Raw genomic sequence first — 16,627 nt, 5'->3', positions numbered from 1 at the left:
TGAGCCTGGCTAAGGAGGTGATATTCCTCCCTCTGCCACCAAGATGTGCCCTTGCTCCATCACTGCTGAATGGAAGCTGGCTGGAGGGGGAGAATCTCCAAATCAAACCTCCCGGGATGTGAGGATTAAATTTTGCCTGGCTCCCAGGGACAATGTTGATGGCACAACCCTGAGGACTGCTCAGCTCCCCTGCACCTCTCCTGGATGTGTCCCTCTCCATGTTAGGTGTTTTAGGGGAGCATTTCCTTGCCTTCCCATTTATTTTTTTTTAAACTGCTCATCACGTATGAGTTATTTTTTAAATTCTGTTAAAATTTCCCACAGAGTTTGGCCACTGTGATGAATAAATCCTTCAGATGGAGCTCTGTTCTTGCTCCCGCTCCCCTTCTGTCCCTGCTGCCGCCCCCCGGTCCCGATCCCGCTCCCCCGGGCGGAGGGGGGCGCTGCCCGTGGCTCCGGCACCGGCTGGAATCCCGGGCAGGCAGCTGGTTTCACAGGAATACGAATTCCCGGGGACGTCACCCGGAGAAAGTTTTACAGCGGTTAAAGTTGTATGTTTTTATAAATGTTCCCGGTTGTCTGTAATGTTAATTGTTAATGTTAAGTTCTTGGCCTCACCCTGTTTCGGCCCCAATTATCTTATCCCATATCCCTTTCCCCTCGCGTCGGGTTAATGCCCTCGCTGCCCCCCTAAAATGGCACCTGTGACAGAGGAGGAGGAGTGACGTCAGTGGAGTATATGCAAATGAAGAAAGCCGCAGAGAATGCTGGGACACCGATCAGCATTGAAACCCTAAAAAAAATGAGCCCAGATAATAGCCGGGAAAATAAAGCAGAAGGCGTATTCGCATCCATAGCTCCTCCATGTTGCCGTGACCTAAAGATCATCTTACTAGTATGACCTCCCCTTACTGCAGGAGGTGTTCCATCTTTGTAGGGATCTGTGAGGAGGGGCCGCCCTGCTGCGCATACGATGTTATGGCAGCGTTATCTCTCTCGTCTTACCTTCGAGGAGCAGTTGAGCTGTGCACAGCCGCTGGGGTTGGGACCCCGAGCCGATCTGCAATAGGGGTGTTACAGAGGGCTGGGTGTGCTGGTCCGTTTGTTTTCTGCTACTTTGTGCTTCCTTGTGGGTGCTGTTGTTTTCATCTTTAACCTTCACCACCTCTCTGTTTCTTGTCGCTTTCTCATGCTCTGCCTTTTCTTCCTCTTCCTCTCCTTTTCTCTGGCTTCACAAAATTTCCTTTTCTGTCTGTTATTAATGCTTTTGCCATATCCAAGCATGCTACAGTCCTGGCATCCGGCTGGGACTGATGCAGTTGGAATCACATCAGGGCTGAGCCCTCCCCACTTTTATTTAATTCTCACCTGTTCTTACCCAGCTGGGATCTCGGATCTTTTCACAGGATGTGTAACAGAGACACTTCTGGAGTTTGTCTTTGCTTATGTCACCTTTCCTTGCCCCAAAGCAGTCCCTTTTCCTCCTGGCTGTGCATGAGTGCTGTTTGCTCTCTGCAGCTGCAGATGTGCCATGTTGGATTTATTCATCTCCTCCTTCTGTCACCTGGAAAACTCCTTCCTCGACCTCCTTGTGTGGGAACTGGGCATTTGAGAGAATTAGGTCACATTTCGGGCACAGTCTGGTGGGTCCCTTGTCATCTCCCTGGGGCACTTTGCACTCCCTATCTTTCTGTATGTGGAGGCTGAATCAGCCCTCAGAAAAGAATAAATTTAGGTGATGGGTCTCTGGAGCAGTTGCAGGTTTCTGCCCCTTCTGTTCCAAGGTACTTCAGGATCACTGGAAATCTGGTTTGCACACAATGGGTGAGCACTCAGGTGACAAACAACACTGAGATGGGAGGGTGCTGTGAGGGATCATTCCCTGGGTACCAGGAAGGCTTAGGAAGGTGCTGCCAGGAGGTGGCTCACTTAGAAACGGGAGCATCCTAAGTGCAAAACCTTCTGCCTGCATTACACAAGCAGGTTTTGTGGGTGCAGGAGGAGAGGAAGGAAACGAGACGTCATCATTTTGGTTGGAAAATACATCGATATTCCAGCAAGGAACAAGACAAATATCTGTGTCTGGCCAGCTTGCTTTCCCATTTTCCTGCCTTTTAAAACTGCAGGCAGCCTGTGCAGCTCCTCTCTCCGGATATGTGGCCACATGGCAAGTAACTCCTTCAACCTGCCAGCACAGGAAAATGAGGGAACTCATTTCCTGGCTCTGACACTCCATCATTTCCCCCATTTCTCTGAGCTGTTAGTTCTGAGCTCTCTCTGAGCATCACTCCCACAGCACACTCCAGCCTGCATCCCAAGCTGCATCCATGGAGACTGCAAGTATTGTCTAACCAGACAGCATACTGAGATGATTCCCAGAGAAGCAAACTCCTGTTTTCTTGGTCATTCCCAGCTTTGCATGTGGATGTGAAGGGACTGCCAGGGTGTTATTTGCTGCCAGATCTCCTGTGGATATGTTTTGGAGCTGCAGCTCTGTGTGAGATAAGCAGGGAGAAAATAGACATCAGGAGGTGGAAAATTAGGGATGGGAGGACACAAAAGAGTTTTTGGGGCCTCAAAATTTCTAAAATAGAAATTCTGAAATTTTTTTCAGGACTTATTTTATGGGAAGGCAATAGGATTTAGAAAATTTGCTGATTTGGACTGGTTTTTTAGGCTGGATGTGCTGAGCAGAATTCCCACCTCCAGTGGTAGCCCAGTGCCTGTGGATGGTGAGAGCCTGAACTGGACACAGGTTTGAAGCATTTACAGCCTTTGTATGTTGTTGTCTAAGGAGCTGTGAAGGTTTTAAGAGTGGCTGAGCTCTAGGAAATTACGGCTACAAGTTGAAGATGACGTCAGGTTTTGATGTGTCTTATCAGGAAATGATTGTTCAAGACCTCTTGGAAATGAGACATTCTGCTAGGGTTCTGTGTAACCCCAGACCAGGGAGCGTCTTTACTACAGTAAATACACCCAGAGAGGTTATTTGTTTCCTTAGAGTAAGATCCAACCCCCTACACACCCGTGATTTTGTTCTGCAAATATTTGAAGGTGCAAATTTCCTGGTAGCCAAGAAACACCAACATGACTTGGCAGAGCTTTGGGTGGGAGCAAGCTCCCATTTCAGAGTCAGGTTTAACTAAAGCTTTAGTTTTTAGCTAAACTCAGCCTTTCTTATATAACAGCTACAGCATGACCAAGACTTTTCCATGGCTTTTCTGGGGGGTTTAATTTCCAGTTTTGGACATCCCCTGGGGGGGTTTTCACCAATTTGTAGCAACTCCTGACTAAATAATGCATTTTTCTCAGGCCCTCCATCTAGACAGGTGTTTTCCTTCCATTTATTCCTCAGCCTCAGTTTTGGGGTAGTTTTTTGGGGGTAAATCCTTCTCTGTGCCTGGAGCAGGGTGAGTGTAACCCCCCCAATTAATTCTGATTTATTGCAGGGTTTGTGGGACACAAAATGTCATCAGGCTCCTGGGACATTTGTGAAACAATTTAATAAGAGACAAGAAATGCCTGCAGCTTGGCTTTTGCCTCTGGAAAATTTGAATTATCTGACCTGAAAAACACAGAGGATTTGAGCATCCAACCCCACCACTGATAAAGGAGAGGATGACTGTGGGATACTTCTTCCTTTCCATCAGCACTTACCTCTCTGGGAGGTAAGAAAGGATGAATGTATTGATAATTATTTATTATTTAAGAACTCATCTGTTTAAACAACACTGTGGGACCAGGAGAGGGAGCAGATTTGATGTCATTATATTACTATTTCAATAAATCAAAATAGTAATATAATAATAAAAGAAAAAGGTTTGGCAGACAGCTCTTCTAAACCTCAAGTAATTTATAAATCAGGGTGGCTATATTTAAAACATTAAAATCTGGCTTTCTTACTACAAATTCCCTGTGGAAGGTGTACTTGCTCTCAGTGCTGTACGTAGCTGGACTGCTCACTAAAAGTGAGTAAAACCCAGGGCTGGAGTACAGAAGGTCCTGCCAGAGCTTCCTTTACAAATAGCCATAATAATGCTTCCCTCCCTCCCAAGGGTGTCATGAGGATTAATTATTTAACATTTGTAAAGCACTTGCAGGACTGGAGATGAAAATGGAAAGTATTATTACGGATAAACTCAGTTTTATAGGAGGCCTGGTCAGAAAATTGCATTTGGATTTGAAATATGGGTTATAAGGGGGGATCCTAGGAGGGGCATCCATCAAACCTGGGAAGCACAGAAAGTGGAAAATGAAGTGCTTGGAAGGAGTTAATCCAGCTAATATTTAATGCAGTGTTTTGGGCATGAGGGGTGCAGGCACCTGGGAGTGAGGAGGGAATACCCACACACCTCCCCTGTGTCCCACCCTGCATGAGGTGGAAATGGGGAACTCTGATGGAAGGAAATTTGATCATTGTGCAAAATCTGAGAAAATTAAGATCTGGAAGGGAAAAGCCTTGAGACAGCCAGAATTCAGCAAACCATGGATAACTGTTGTGGGAGAAAACTGCAAATGAAAGCAGCTGGTGTGCCCAGGAGTGGGGGATTTCTGTGTGCAGAGTCACCTTTTCCTCCCAGCTGGGTTTGGGAGGCAGGGAGGAGGCAGGTGAGGCGGGTGCCACGGGCAGGGGAGGAGCACAGATCACCTGGAGCAGGTGCAGCACCGGGATCACCAGGACAGGTAAGGCTCTGCTGGCACGGGGGGGTCTGTTGGGAAGGGGCTGGCAGGGGAGGGGGTCACCCCACACCAGGGGATGGGAAGGGACCCCTGCCTGCCCTTCATGGACCCCTCAGTTTGGCATCCTGGCTCCACGGGGAGAGGAGAGAGGGGTCAGGGTGGGAAAGAGACTGAAGTGTGCTCAGCCCAGCGGGTGCCCCCTGCTCTGGGGTCCCTGAGGGGGCTCAGAGGGGACTGGCTGCTGTCCCTGCCGGGCTGGGAGGCGATGGCACAGCCCAGCAAACCTGCAGACGCGTTTCCCGAGGAGGAAGTTGAAAAATAAACATGGCATGTGGGGCCCCAAAGCAGGCAGAGGTGAGAGTGGGTCAGCCTGGAGGCAGCAGGGCCCCAAAACCCCCGTGCCCCTCTGCAAGGAGCTCTTGCTGGCTCCCTGCTCCACTCCCAGCCAAACCAAATGCAAACCCTCTGCCTCACAGCCAAACCGAAATTGCTGCTGTGTGCACTGAACCAAAAACTCCCTCCCCATGTTCCTCTGCCCACTGAAACGCTTAGAAAGGTCACTGCCAGTGCCTAACCCCTCGTGGATTGGATTCATGGAGTCCCAGAATGGTTTAGGTCGGAAGGGACTTCGCAGCTCATCCTGTGCCACCTCCCTTGCTGTGGACAAACCTCCCCTTGCTGCAGGAGAAGGTTTTTTCTTTCTTCCTTCCATGCTTTCTGCCAGCTTATCATTAAAAGCTGCCATGCCATCCCCTTGGCAGCACAGCAAGGGCTGAGGCTCCAGGTGCTTGTGGAGGGGGATGTTGAGGGCCACAGCTCTGGCTACCCAGTGCTTAACCTGGGTCACATTCTGGGGCACTGGGACAATTTGAGGACAAGTATTCATCTCTTTGGAAAATGCCCAGAGAAGCTGTGGAATCCAGCAAAGCTGTGGCTTTCCCACCCCTGGAAGAGTTCAAGGCCAGGTTGGAGCAGCCTGGTTTAGTGGAAGGTGTCCCTGCCCATGGCAGGGGTGGAACTATATTATCCTGAAACTCCCTCCTACCCAAACTGTTCTGTGATTCTAGGATTCTATAAATACTGATTTTTGTGACATTTTTGATGGAGGTAATGCTGGATTTGAGTTTATTTTGGGTTGCTACCTGTGAGGAGTTATTGGAGTCAGGGCTGCCCCATCACACATTATGGAGCAAGGTTGGCAGCTCAGGGCAGAGATGGCACCCACCCCTTTAGAAAGCAAATCACTTTACCAATCTCTTTACCACCACGTAGAGACAAAGAAAAATGTCTTTCGATGAGATTTTTTGAGATGGTGAAGTGCATTTCCTCCAGCAGATAATTTTTAAAGTCAGACCTCACTGTTTTAAAACCACAAATAAACAAATGCAGGTCACAAGAGAATTAATGACAATGTGCCCATTCTGAGTGCCTGTAATTAGGCTTTGGCTAATTTATTTTATTTCTTAGCTTTCTTTTTTGGGATGTAGCTTCTTGATGCTTCTCTGATGGCAAGGCTCAGAGCAAGGGTAGGGATGGACCATCCAAACTGGGGGCTTATAAAACAGAAGACAAATGGAGGCAGCATAGGAAGAGGAAGCAGAGTGCTGTATAACCTCTCCAACACTAGCTTTTGTATCTCTCTCCCTCAGTGTCTCCTTCCAGGTGGATCCATTGTGTCTATTAATAGACCTCTAGTCCAGCATCCTGAATTTAAAGCTTTCATCCCTGTCTGAGCTTGGACGTTGAACTTGCCCATTTCAGGAGGATGGATTATCTCAGTGTGTGCTCTCTGTCTGCTGCCACTGTGTAAGCTCCTGCAGTACCTGATGGTCCTTCAGATAGGTACTTCCTGGCAATTGAGCCTCATAGTTTCCAATGATGATGATAATTTTTAACCTAAGTCCAAACCCCTTAAGGATCCTTTAGAGGCAGAAATGTTGCTGTCCTGCTTTTGCAGCTGCAGCTGAGCTCACTAGTATAAGGAAGATGATTGCTCAGTGTCAGTGTTAACACTCCCTGGTGAGGGCAGAGACAGAGGGAAAAGAGAACCTGACAATTATGGGATGAAATGGTTCAGAGTGAGGTTTTTAGCCTGACATCAATGCATTAGGGATCCAGCTCCTGCAGGAGCTAATGGAAGTGCTGCTGAAAGTGCCTCTGCAGACAAATAAGACAATGCTGGTAATGAGTGAAGCAGCACAGGATACAGGAGAGCTTATCACTGTCAGTGATGCCTCTCCTGATACCTTTTGGGTGTCTCCTGCCATCCCTCTGTCCCCAGAGGCAGAGATATCTCACCCCTATGTCTGGACCACAGCCACCCCAATCAGGTGCCAGATTTGGGCTGTGGGGTTATATTGTACTCAGGGAGACACACAGAGGACGTGCAGGACAGGGAAGGGCTGACTGAAAATGGTTTTTTGAGCATGGCACCTCAGCTTCTGTCAGTCTGTAGGTCTGGGTTTGATGTGCTCCTGCAGCTGCAGATTCAACACAAGAGCCCCTCTGGAAAGCTGGGAATAGCTTCATTATTTCCAGACACACATCTCAGTGGCATTGCCCACCTCAGCCTGAGCTCAGCCAGTGGTTTTTTTGCAAGTCAAGACATTTCTCCTCTTCCCCGAGTCAGGTGTTCCCTGGGGACCATCCCTGTCACCCACAGATGCTCTGAGAGCCAAGCACAGGTCCTGTGGTGAGCTTTGGTGTGTCTGAGCTGCCTGATTTACACAGGTTGAAGGGCAGAGTTAATTGTAGGGGTGATGGCTGTCAGCTCCTCCCACTGGTGAACTTTAGACTGTAATTTCCTAGCTGGGGAAAGTGGAAGTGATGCCCTGACTGAGACACTATCAATGCACTTTCAAAAAACCCAAAAACAAACAAACGAACAAAACCCCTCTGGAAACCAAATGCACATTTGGAATAGTAAAGTGACCCAGGTTTTGGCTAAAAAGAGAGATTGTGGCTGCCAGGGTAGTCTGAGACGAAGGAAGGGAAAGTCTAAATTGGGCTCTCAGGCTCCTTACCATCCTCCAGATGCCTCCCCAGGTGGTTGGGTGCATTAGCTATAAACCAAGAAAAAAACCAGCTCCTCTGGGAGGTGATAAGAGCAAATGAAACAGTAAATCATTAAGCAGACACAGCATAGGGCACCACAATAAACAGGGGCAAAGAGCACAAATGACAAGCCAGCAGGGACACGGGGGTGTTGCCAAACCTGGCTGGGTGATAAGGGAAGGGACAAAGTCACATTCAGCAGGGATGCCGTGGGATGGTGGCTGTGGCCACCCACTGGACCTTCAGCTTTTTCTTTTCCCTGCTGATTGTGAGCATGTCTCGTTTCCTTTGGAGCTACAGGGATAAACAAGAGCTGTTTGCCCTAGGGCACAAACATAACTGTGGTTAGTTTTTTTCCCCCTGTGCTCACCCATTGCATGTTTTCAGAGGAGGAAGAGAAGCAGGAGAAATAGTTTTGCTGGTCACGTGTCCCAGGTGAGCCATGTGCTCTCTGCTGTTAGGCAGGAATGGAGACCAGCAACCCCAGAAGAGTCCCCATCACCCCCTGAGCTCAGCCCAGATCACATAAGCACTGTAAGGTGGCTGTGCATACCCCATTTAGCTGATCTTTTAATTGTGATTGATCAGTGTGTCCTTCAGGTCATCCCAGTTTGATTGCATTGATCTCAGGTGGGAAACCATCAGCCCCCACTTTATATCAGCCTTTCATATGTAACTGCAAGAGCTACATCAGGTATATAGTTGACTGAATAATGCTGAGGCCATGTTATTACTGGAGCATTAATACAGCATGTTAAGGCTGGAATCTTGTTGTGGTATTCTGGGATGGATTTGGTTCTGCTTCCAGTTATTACCCTGATATTTAACATCCCTCCTTGTACCTAATCTAAATTTTCCTTCTTTCAGTTTAAAGCCATTGCCCCCATTTCATATATATGATGAAATTCTCTACTCAGCCAGAAAACACGAATTTTTCAGCCCACTCCATGGCTTGGGAATGTTGCTTGCTTCATTACAGGGAAACAGGTGGATGCTCCCATTCCCGAATTGCCCCTTTCAAAAGACTACAAAGATGATTGTTTTAACCCACTGGACTGTGCCAGCCCTGCTGGTAAACAGCATCTTGCTTTGATTTTCTGTTTAATTACCCAATGCACCCATTGTCAATAAATCTTTCCTTTTAAGTCATGAAACAAGGCAGAACCCTGCAGTGCTAGTAGTGACCTGCCAAGCTGCCAGCCCATACCGTGCCCTTTCCATGCATAGCTTTTCCACTCTTGGATTAAATCTCCCCTAAATTCATCTTCATGAACCAACCAGGATAGCTCAGAGGTGAAGACAGGATGGAACAGCCTGGTGGCACTGCAGGGGCATCAGCCCTGTGTGCTGCAACGTGTGCTGTGTGTTCCAGAGTGATGTTTGCACACGGAGCCAATGTTTGCTTAGTTTGAGCTGTTGGATTTGGTCTTTGGTTAAAGCAGCTCAGATCAGGCAGGTTGGTTGCAGGGATTTAGGAGATTAGTTTTAACCCAGTGGATTTTCCTGCTCAGGGACAGACTCCTGTGGGAGATGGTATCATGAACCAACCATGGACTTCACAGGATGAAGCAAGGTGTGCCTGGGACAAACCAACCTGAAATCAGATAATAATAAAGCCAAAGAAACAGCTCCCTTTTTCCAAGGCTGACAGCATCAACTCATGTTTAACCTCACATGCAAATTATCCCTTGTGCAACAGCAGAATAAGAATATTTTTTGGTTTCTATTTTCAGCAAGTGGGGACTGAAGCCCAAAATGCTGCTGGGGAAGGTGGTTTCAGGATAATTGGGATGTCTGGGATGGGGAGGTCAGATCCAGCTCCAAACCATGAAACTTCTGTTATGTGGAGGGACAGCATCCACCCTAAAACAGAGACAATTTCTTCCCAGGGTTAAGTGTGGATTGGCACAGATAAGTTACTAAAGAGGAAGGAAGTCCTGGGCACCAGCAGCACAGCCTTTGTTATCAATTAAAACATTCCTAATGGCCCAGCCTGACACCAGCTCACACCAAGGCAGCCCTCAAACATATGGTCGAGCCCACATGAAAGAGCTGGTCAGTTCTCAACCTAATTAAGCCAACAGCAAACAGGAGCTGGCTGGGTTTAATTGCTGTAATTCTCTCAGGAAATGGGTCCCCCAGCATCCTGCCAACCTCTCGTGTGTGCGCTCCAGCAGCTTGATGCAAGTCCTGGTTTAGGGATGCTCAAGAGAGGGAAGAAAGAGTGTGAGCAGGTCAGGATGCAGGGAATTACTTAATTTGTTTGCCCAAACCCACAATGTTTTGTTTCCAGCAGCTTTTGAGGTATTTTGAAGGTATATTTTTAGCAAAATGCTTTGGTTTGTGGAATAGATACAGGTTATTTTTCACCTGTTTTTTTACCTCTTCCATGGCCTGAAATAATTCCAGAGATTCTAAAAAATTTTGGACTTCTGTGGCTGTTCATGGAGTTAAGAAACACTCTGCTGTTTACCTCTAGACATTCCTGTTTTCCCTGTGTATTATCTCTCCTACCTGGTCCCAAAAAGACCACCCTGCCCTGGTCTGCAAAGATCCTTAAACTCATACTTGCAGAAGAGCAAGAAAAGCAAGACCTACTGCTGAGAGGGATCCTTGGAATCAAAGGTTCAGGCTGGGATGTGTCAGACATTGCAGTGGATTTGGGGTCTTTTTGAAACAACTGTGGCTTTTTTAGACATTTCCTAGTCTTGGGACAAGGACCTCAGGGAGCTCCCAGGGGTTCCCAGTGCCCCTTCCTATTCCCATGTTCTTGGTCAAGCCTACTCCAGTCCTCCCTGGAAGAGAAATCCTTTTTTTTCCCCAGTGTTATGCCAAATAACTCGTGTAAATTGAATAATGACATTGTTTTTCTTTGCCTTGTAGTCAGAGGAGGTTGACAGGATGGCGAATTTTAAGGGTCACGCACTTCCAGGCAGCTTCTTCCTGCTCTTTGGGCTCTGGTGGTCTGTGAAATACCCACTGCAGTATCTCAGCCAGAAACTAAATAAGAAATCACACAGGACTCATTATTTCCAGCGTGTGGATGCCATTGAAGGGGGAATCAAAATCCTCTTTTCTCTAGTAGGTAAGGGTTATATTTCACTTGCTATGCCTTGTTCACCTAGCCTGCAGTGGTGACTGTACAGGAGCCCTGACTCCAGAGCAGCTGGTGTAGATGTGGAAGGATCAGAGAACCTTTAAGGCTGAAAAAGACCTCTTAGGCTGTTAAATCCAACCCCTGACCACTACCAGGTCCCACCATTAAACAATGAACCTGAGCACCACATCTACATGTTTTTGAACACTTCCACATGGTGATGCCAGCACTCCCCTGGGCAGCCTGGAGGCATTCTTGATGTCCACCTTGACTTGATCTCTGGTATAGTTTGATGTGGAAAAGCAAGTCTCACACCCCTTCCCAAAGCCAAGCTGCCATTAAACACAGGCCTGATTCTTCCATCCAGTCTTCTCTCCCTAATGCAAACTCACCAGCTCCTGCTTCAGAACCCCTGGCAGCAAGGAGCAGTCTCAGCCACTGCAGCTGAACCCCCAGAAACTCCGTGCTCTTGGGTGTCCTGCAGGGATGCTGGCGGAGCAGTTTGTCCCCGACGGTCCCCACCTGTACCTGTTCAGTGGGGAGCGGCGTGACTGGGTGAAGCTGATGAACTGGCAGCACAGCACCATGTACCTGTTCTACGGCCTCTCTGGGCTGGTGGATGTCCTCACCTGGACCTCCCAGCTGGTGCCACGGGGTCTGGATCGCCTCATGTTGGCCGTGGCCGTGTTTGTTGAAGGTTAGTAGAAGGTGGTGCTTAATTTGGGGAGGGATGTTGGGAGCCAAGTCAGAGAAGGACTCAAACTTGCCTGACCGAGATATGGCTCCAGATGCCTCTGGAGATAGGACATGTTGTAAGGGATATATTAAGGTAGGCTGGGATGGAATGAGATGGGAAATACAGTCACAGATAGGTTCTGCTTTGGGATTTCTGGGGCTACTGTGGTGCAAAGCAGCAGAATGAGGTTCCTTGTCATAAATGGCTGGTGGACTCTGCCTTCCTCTGCCATCCACATGCTGTTCTCCCACCTCGTGCTGCCCCTGAGAGCCATTAATTGCACTGCAGGCATCATTAGCCTCATCTGCTTGCGTGGCACGTGGTAATTTGAAGTGATTTATTTTGGCTTCAGCACATCATGAATATCATTCTGTCCTCAGGCTGCCTTGCAAGGCACCAGCCAGGATTCCAGACCCCTCTTGGATCATAGAATCTATAAAGACTTGGCTTGTAAGGAAGCTTAAAGATCATCTAGTTCAACACTCTCCCATGGAGAAAGAAGGTCTTGTTTATACAGAACCCTCCTTAATGAAGGCACAGCTCCTGTTATTTTTTCCTTTCCCAATCACAGCAGTTTTTGAGGCAGCAGCAGCAGGGGCAGTTCCACATGCACAGTTTGGCATGTGAGACTAGGAAATTTATCATTTACAGCTCCCAAGAAATTGTGAAGTTTAGCAACAGGAAAGAAGGGCACAGCAGAAGCCTGGCTAGAAGGGAAGGGTCATCTGAAGAGGGGATGGCAAAGATATGGGAAGAAATCTACCCTGTCCTTGGTCACTGTATTGCTCAGATCCTCCTGCCCCAAGGTTGGGCATCTCATCCTTCCAGGATGCTGGGCTGCCAGGAGGCCTAGGGGATGGTGCTGTGTGGAGTCCCTTCTTTCCATGGTGGCCTGTCTCAATTTGCCATCCAGGCAGGTGATTTATTCCACTTGGGGGCCACAGCTGCTGTTGTTAATGCTGCTCTAAGCAGGGCTCATGCTTTGGCAGGTTGTCTCTTCTATTACCACGTCCTTCACCGCCCCGTGCTGGATCAGCACATCCACTCCCTGCTGCTCATCGTCATCTTTGCCGGGGCTGGCAGCATCCTGCTGGAGGTTTTCCTGCGTGACAACATCGTCCTGGAGATGTTCCGAGCCAGCATGACCATTGTCCAGGGAACATGGTTCTGGCAGGTCTGTTCTGCCTTCCCAGAGCAGCGAAGCAAAGGGAAAAGAGGGAAACAAGTTGCACATCACATATCAGTCATACACCTCCCAAGGATTATTTTGCCAGGCTCACTTCATAAATAGCTCATAACCCAGAATGAAAATTTACTTATCACAGGTCATCTCTGTGGCTGCTCCTGCTGCAAGAGCTGATTGTTTTAGCTTATTACTTCTCCAGGGGGAAGAGAGAAAGCAAGTGAGCAACACTTTGCAGTACCTAACGATCAAGCAGTAATTGCTTAATGTGTCTAATGCTCCCTGCAGCCCTCCCTCTGGTTTAGTGGAAAGATACAAACTCCACCAGCAATAAAGCAGTTGACTTAACATAAAGCCAGCTGCTTGCTTTGGTAGGAGTTGGGAAAGAAAAGAAATCAGTTGGAGATAACTGTTTTCAAAACTAAACTGTTAAAAAAACACCTAAACAAGCAAATAAAGAAACCAAACCAACCAACCAACCAACCAACCAACCAACCCCAACCAAACAAAAAAACAACCAAAATAACCACCCCAAAACCAAATCAGTTTGTTTCTTTGAAAAAGAACCCTTTTTTTCAAGGCTACACTAGCTCAAACCAGCCTTTATTCAGAGGAAAAAAAAACCGGGCAGAGCTTGTAAAATACAAAATCTGGGGTTTTTAAAGGATGCCTTGGAGTTTGGAATGCTGAGGGACAATTTTGTCTGGATGTTGAACAGAAAAAAAGATATATTGGGCACAGATTGGCTTTATGTGGTCTCTTGTTGAAAGGATGGACTTCACTCTCTCAGCAAAAACCTCCATCCTGGTCAGGACTCGGGTTCCTCAGTCACCAGATGAATAAAGGTAACTTTCTGAGAAGGTGATGAGGCTCTGGCACAGGTTGTTTAAGGTCCCTTCCAACCCAAACCATTATGGGATTCTGAGATTCTGTAGTGTTTTTCCCAACATAATTGTTCCACCAACTTCTTGTACTACCCAGATCGGTGTTGTGCTGTTCCAGCCATGGGGAGGTCCAGTGTGGGATGAGAATGACCACAGCAACATCATGTTCCTCACAATGTGCTTCTTCTGGCACTGGGCAGCTGCTGTGGCCATCCTGGCTGTGAACTACACCCTTGCTTACTGGTGAGGCTGGGGCAGGTCTGGGGCAGGGGCTGGGAGAGGGGCTGGGACAGGAGCTGGGGCAGGAACTGGGGCAGGGGCTGGGGCAGGAACTGGGGCAGGAACGGGGGCAGGGGCTGGGGCAGGGGCTGGGGCAGGGGCTGGGACAGGGACAGGAACTGGGGCAGGAGCTGGGGCAGGGGCTGGGACAGGGGCAGGGGCAGGGGCAGGGGCTGGGGCAGGGGCTGGGGCAGGGGCTGGGACAGGGACAGGGGCTGGGGCAGGGGCTGGGGCAGGGACAGGGGCTGGGGCAGGGGCTGGGCCAGGGACAGGGGCTGGGACAGGAGCTGGGACAGGGGCTGGGGCAGGGGCTGGGGCAGGGACAGGGGCTGGGGCAGGAACTGGGACAGGGGCTGGGGCAGGAACTGGGACAGGGGCTGGGGCAGGGGCTGGGACAGGGGCAGGAACAGGGGCTGGGGCAGGGGCTGGGGCAGGAGCTGGGACAGGGGCTGGGACAGGCAGGCAGGGTGGAATGTCTGTAGTGAGACACAGATGAAAGCCAGCCCTTTCTGCAGTACAAAATCACAGCTGAATAAGCAGTCCCAGACTACTGCAGGTTTTAGGGCAAGGTACTCGTTGAGTGCACAGAATGCAAAACAGTGTCAGTGAGAGACACAGGCATTAAGCAGGGGGAAGTCAAACAACTGAATCTCTAGAGGGGCTCCTGGAAGTCACACTGCTTATTTTCCTCTGCACTGAGTGCTGAAGTCAAACTTTAATTTGATAAAGACATCAAAGCATTACTAGGACCCCCTGACACTTCATCCTCTGCCTTGCAAGGACTTCAAAGCGGTTGAAGGTCACTGAATTCTTCAAGGTACAAAAACTAAGACATTACCAGACCCTAGTTTGGCTTTTCCAAGGGGATGGGAAGATTATCCCACTTTGAGGGATGCTCTGAGGGATGTTCTGTGAGCTACAGAATGGATAGTTCAGTCCATGCCATCAAATAGACTTTATATAGAACATAAACCACTCAATCCCCCATCAACAGCATTTTTGGAACCCTAGAATGAGGGTTCTGGTGAGTGGCATTAGGTGGGGATTTTTCTAGTACTGATTTACTGCCCGTGTGCTACAGCTGTCTCCAGAGGTTCAGAAGAGGCAGTGGAGAGCCCTACATCAGCCTGGGGGTCCGGCAGAAGTGTGACAGCAGCTCCCAAGCTGCTTTCCTGAATGGCTCTGATGAAGAGTGAAGAGGGTGCAAACTCCTGCTTCAAATACATGAACAGGCTTTTCTCCAGAAGAAGCAAATCTAAAGAAATATTTTTGTTTTGAAAGAGTGAGAGATGCCTCCGTGGTGCTGCTGGGAGGAAGGCTGAGGACACAGGGGTGGCTGCCCTCCATCCATACCCAAATATCTCTGTTCAGACACGGGCAAAGCTTGAAGTGATTTTCAGCAGCAAAACAAAGAATGGAAATTCAACATGACAAGACTGCTTCATCCTATGGGCTTCCCCATGTGTTCCCATAGGGATGGAGGGCATCCTTTGGCCAGCTGACTTTTCCAAGAGCCTGGAGGCTTTGACCTGCCATGGTTGAAGTCAGGGAAATCTCCAGGCTGGGGTCATGCACCTCTGGAGAAAGGCATCACCCAAGGAGGGCAAGTAACAGAGTGCTGAATGTGGGATTATGGCAGTGTTTGCAACACCAGGGCTTGATTGTACACAATACAAATTACTGAAGCTTTGGAGTAAAGAGGGGCTTTGTTAATTGTTTTCATGTTCACTTAAAGGCTAAGAGACTAAATAAATGTGAAATAAAAATCCTCACTGAGCTGATACCCTTAAATTTAGATAAATTACAGAGTGTGTAATAATAGCTTAGAAAAATCCATCCCTCAGACCTGCAAAGCCTGTAAAATACATGGCTGTGCAGGAGGGATTCATGAAATGTCCCAGTTTTCCACCAAAAATAAACCCCCTCAGCTTGGAAAGCAAGATGAAACAGGCACATGGTTTGTTTTTAGGCTGCCTTTACTAGTTTATTTCTTGCAAAAAGTGACTGGAATTGTCACCTCCTAGACAGGAGGAAAATATGCTAGTAGTATAGGGATTAAAATATATATATATCCATTTATAAATGTGAATAAATAAAATGCCACCAGCACAAGGTAAATTGCCATTGCTCGTGTCTCAAACTCCAGGCTGGAAGGATGCTCTGCAGTGAGATTTTCTCCCTGTTGTGCAGTGGGGGATGGATAGCAGGAGCTTTTTGTGATCATGTTCAGAAAAAGAAAAACAGAAAAGCAGCTCCTGGCAGGTCCAAGGGAAGGCAAAGCTCATCCTTTAACCCTCTTCCCCTTGTGCAAAGAGCCAGTTGCAGACTACAGAGACTGCAGCCTGGATTTTATTGCTTATTAACAGTGCTATAAAGAATAGCTTCCCTTGAATGCCAGTTTTCCTGTATATCCCCTGATAAGCTGGTTTGTTTTGCAAGGCTGGATATTGGGAGATGCAAACAGACTGGGCATGATGAGAATGAAGCAGCAGAGCTGCATCTCTGTAAATCCATCTCATAAACTCATGACTGGGTCTCATGAGTCATAACCACTGAACATGAGGAGTTTTTTGTAGATATCTTTTTTCTGTCAAGGCAGAACAGTTTTTTAAAACATTACAAATTCCTCTGGTTGCTGTAGGGAGACACAACCCATTCTGTAGATGCCACTGCTAGTGGCAGAGACCCCAACCACAGTGAGGAAGGGGACAAAT

At 48.2% G+C, this 16,627-nt stretch overlaps 1 protein-coding gene across 3 annotated transcripts; it reads left to right on the top strand.

Annotated features, from left to right (window-relative positions):
* The first annotated feature begins 4,470 nt into the window (after positions 1–4,470).
* Positions 4,471–15,681, top strand: LOC130262543 (transmembrane protein 45B-like). Of its 3 annotated transcripts, none has more exons than XM_056509771.1 (6): positions 4,471–4,683; positions 10,618–10,819; positions 11,316–11,528; positions 12,557–12,741; positions 13,732–13,877; positions 14,995–15,681. In XM_056509771.1, exons 1-6 carry the CDS (start codon positions 4,486–4,488, stop codon positions 15,107–15,109), a joined length of 1,059 nt encoding a protein of 352 aa, XP_056365746.1. In that variant the 5' UTR covers positions 4,471–4,485; the 3' UTR covers positions 15,110–15,681. The 3 variants fall into 3 exon arrangements, with proteins under 3 accessions (XP_056365746.1, XP_056365747.1, XP_056365748.1); XM_056509772.1 differs by lacking the exon at positions 4,471–4,683 and adding an exon at positions 6,312–6,486; XM_056509773.1 differs by lacking the exon at positions 4,471–4,683 and adding an exon at positions 6,312–6,522.
* Positions 15,682–16,627: the final 946 nt, after the last annotated feature.

Source organism: Oenanthe melanoleuca, chromosome 24 (assembly GCF_029582105.1).
Source record: "Oenanthe melanoleuca isolate GR-GAL-2019-014 chromosome 24, OMel1.0, whole genome shotgun sequence".
Lineage (NCBI taxonomy): Eukaryota > Metazoa > Chordata > Aves > Passeriformes > Muscicapidae > Oenanthe > Oenanthe melanoleuca.
The sequence above is the reverse complement of the archived record's forward strand: the minus strand, read 5'-3'. Positions and strand labels throughout refer to the sequence as shown.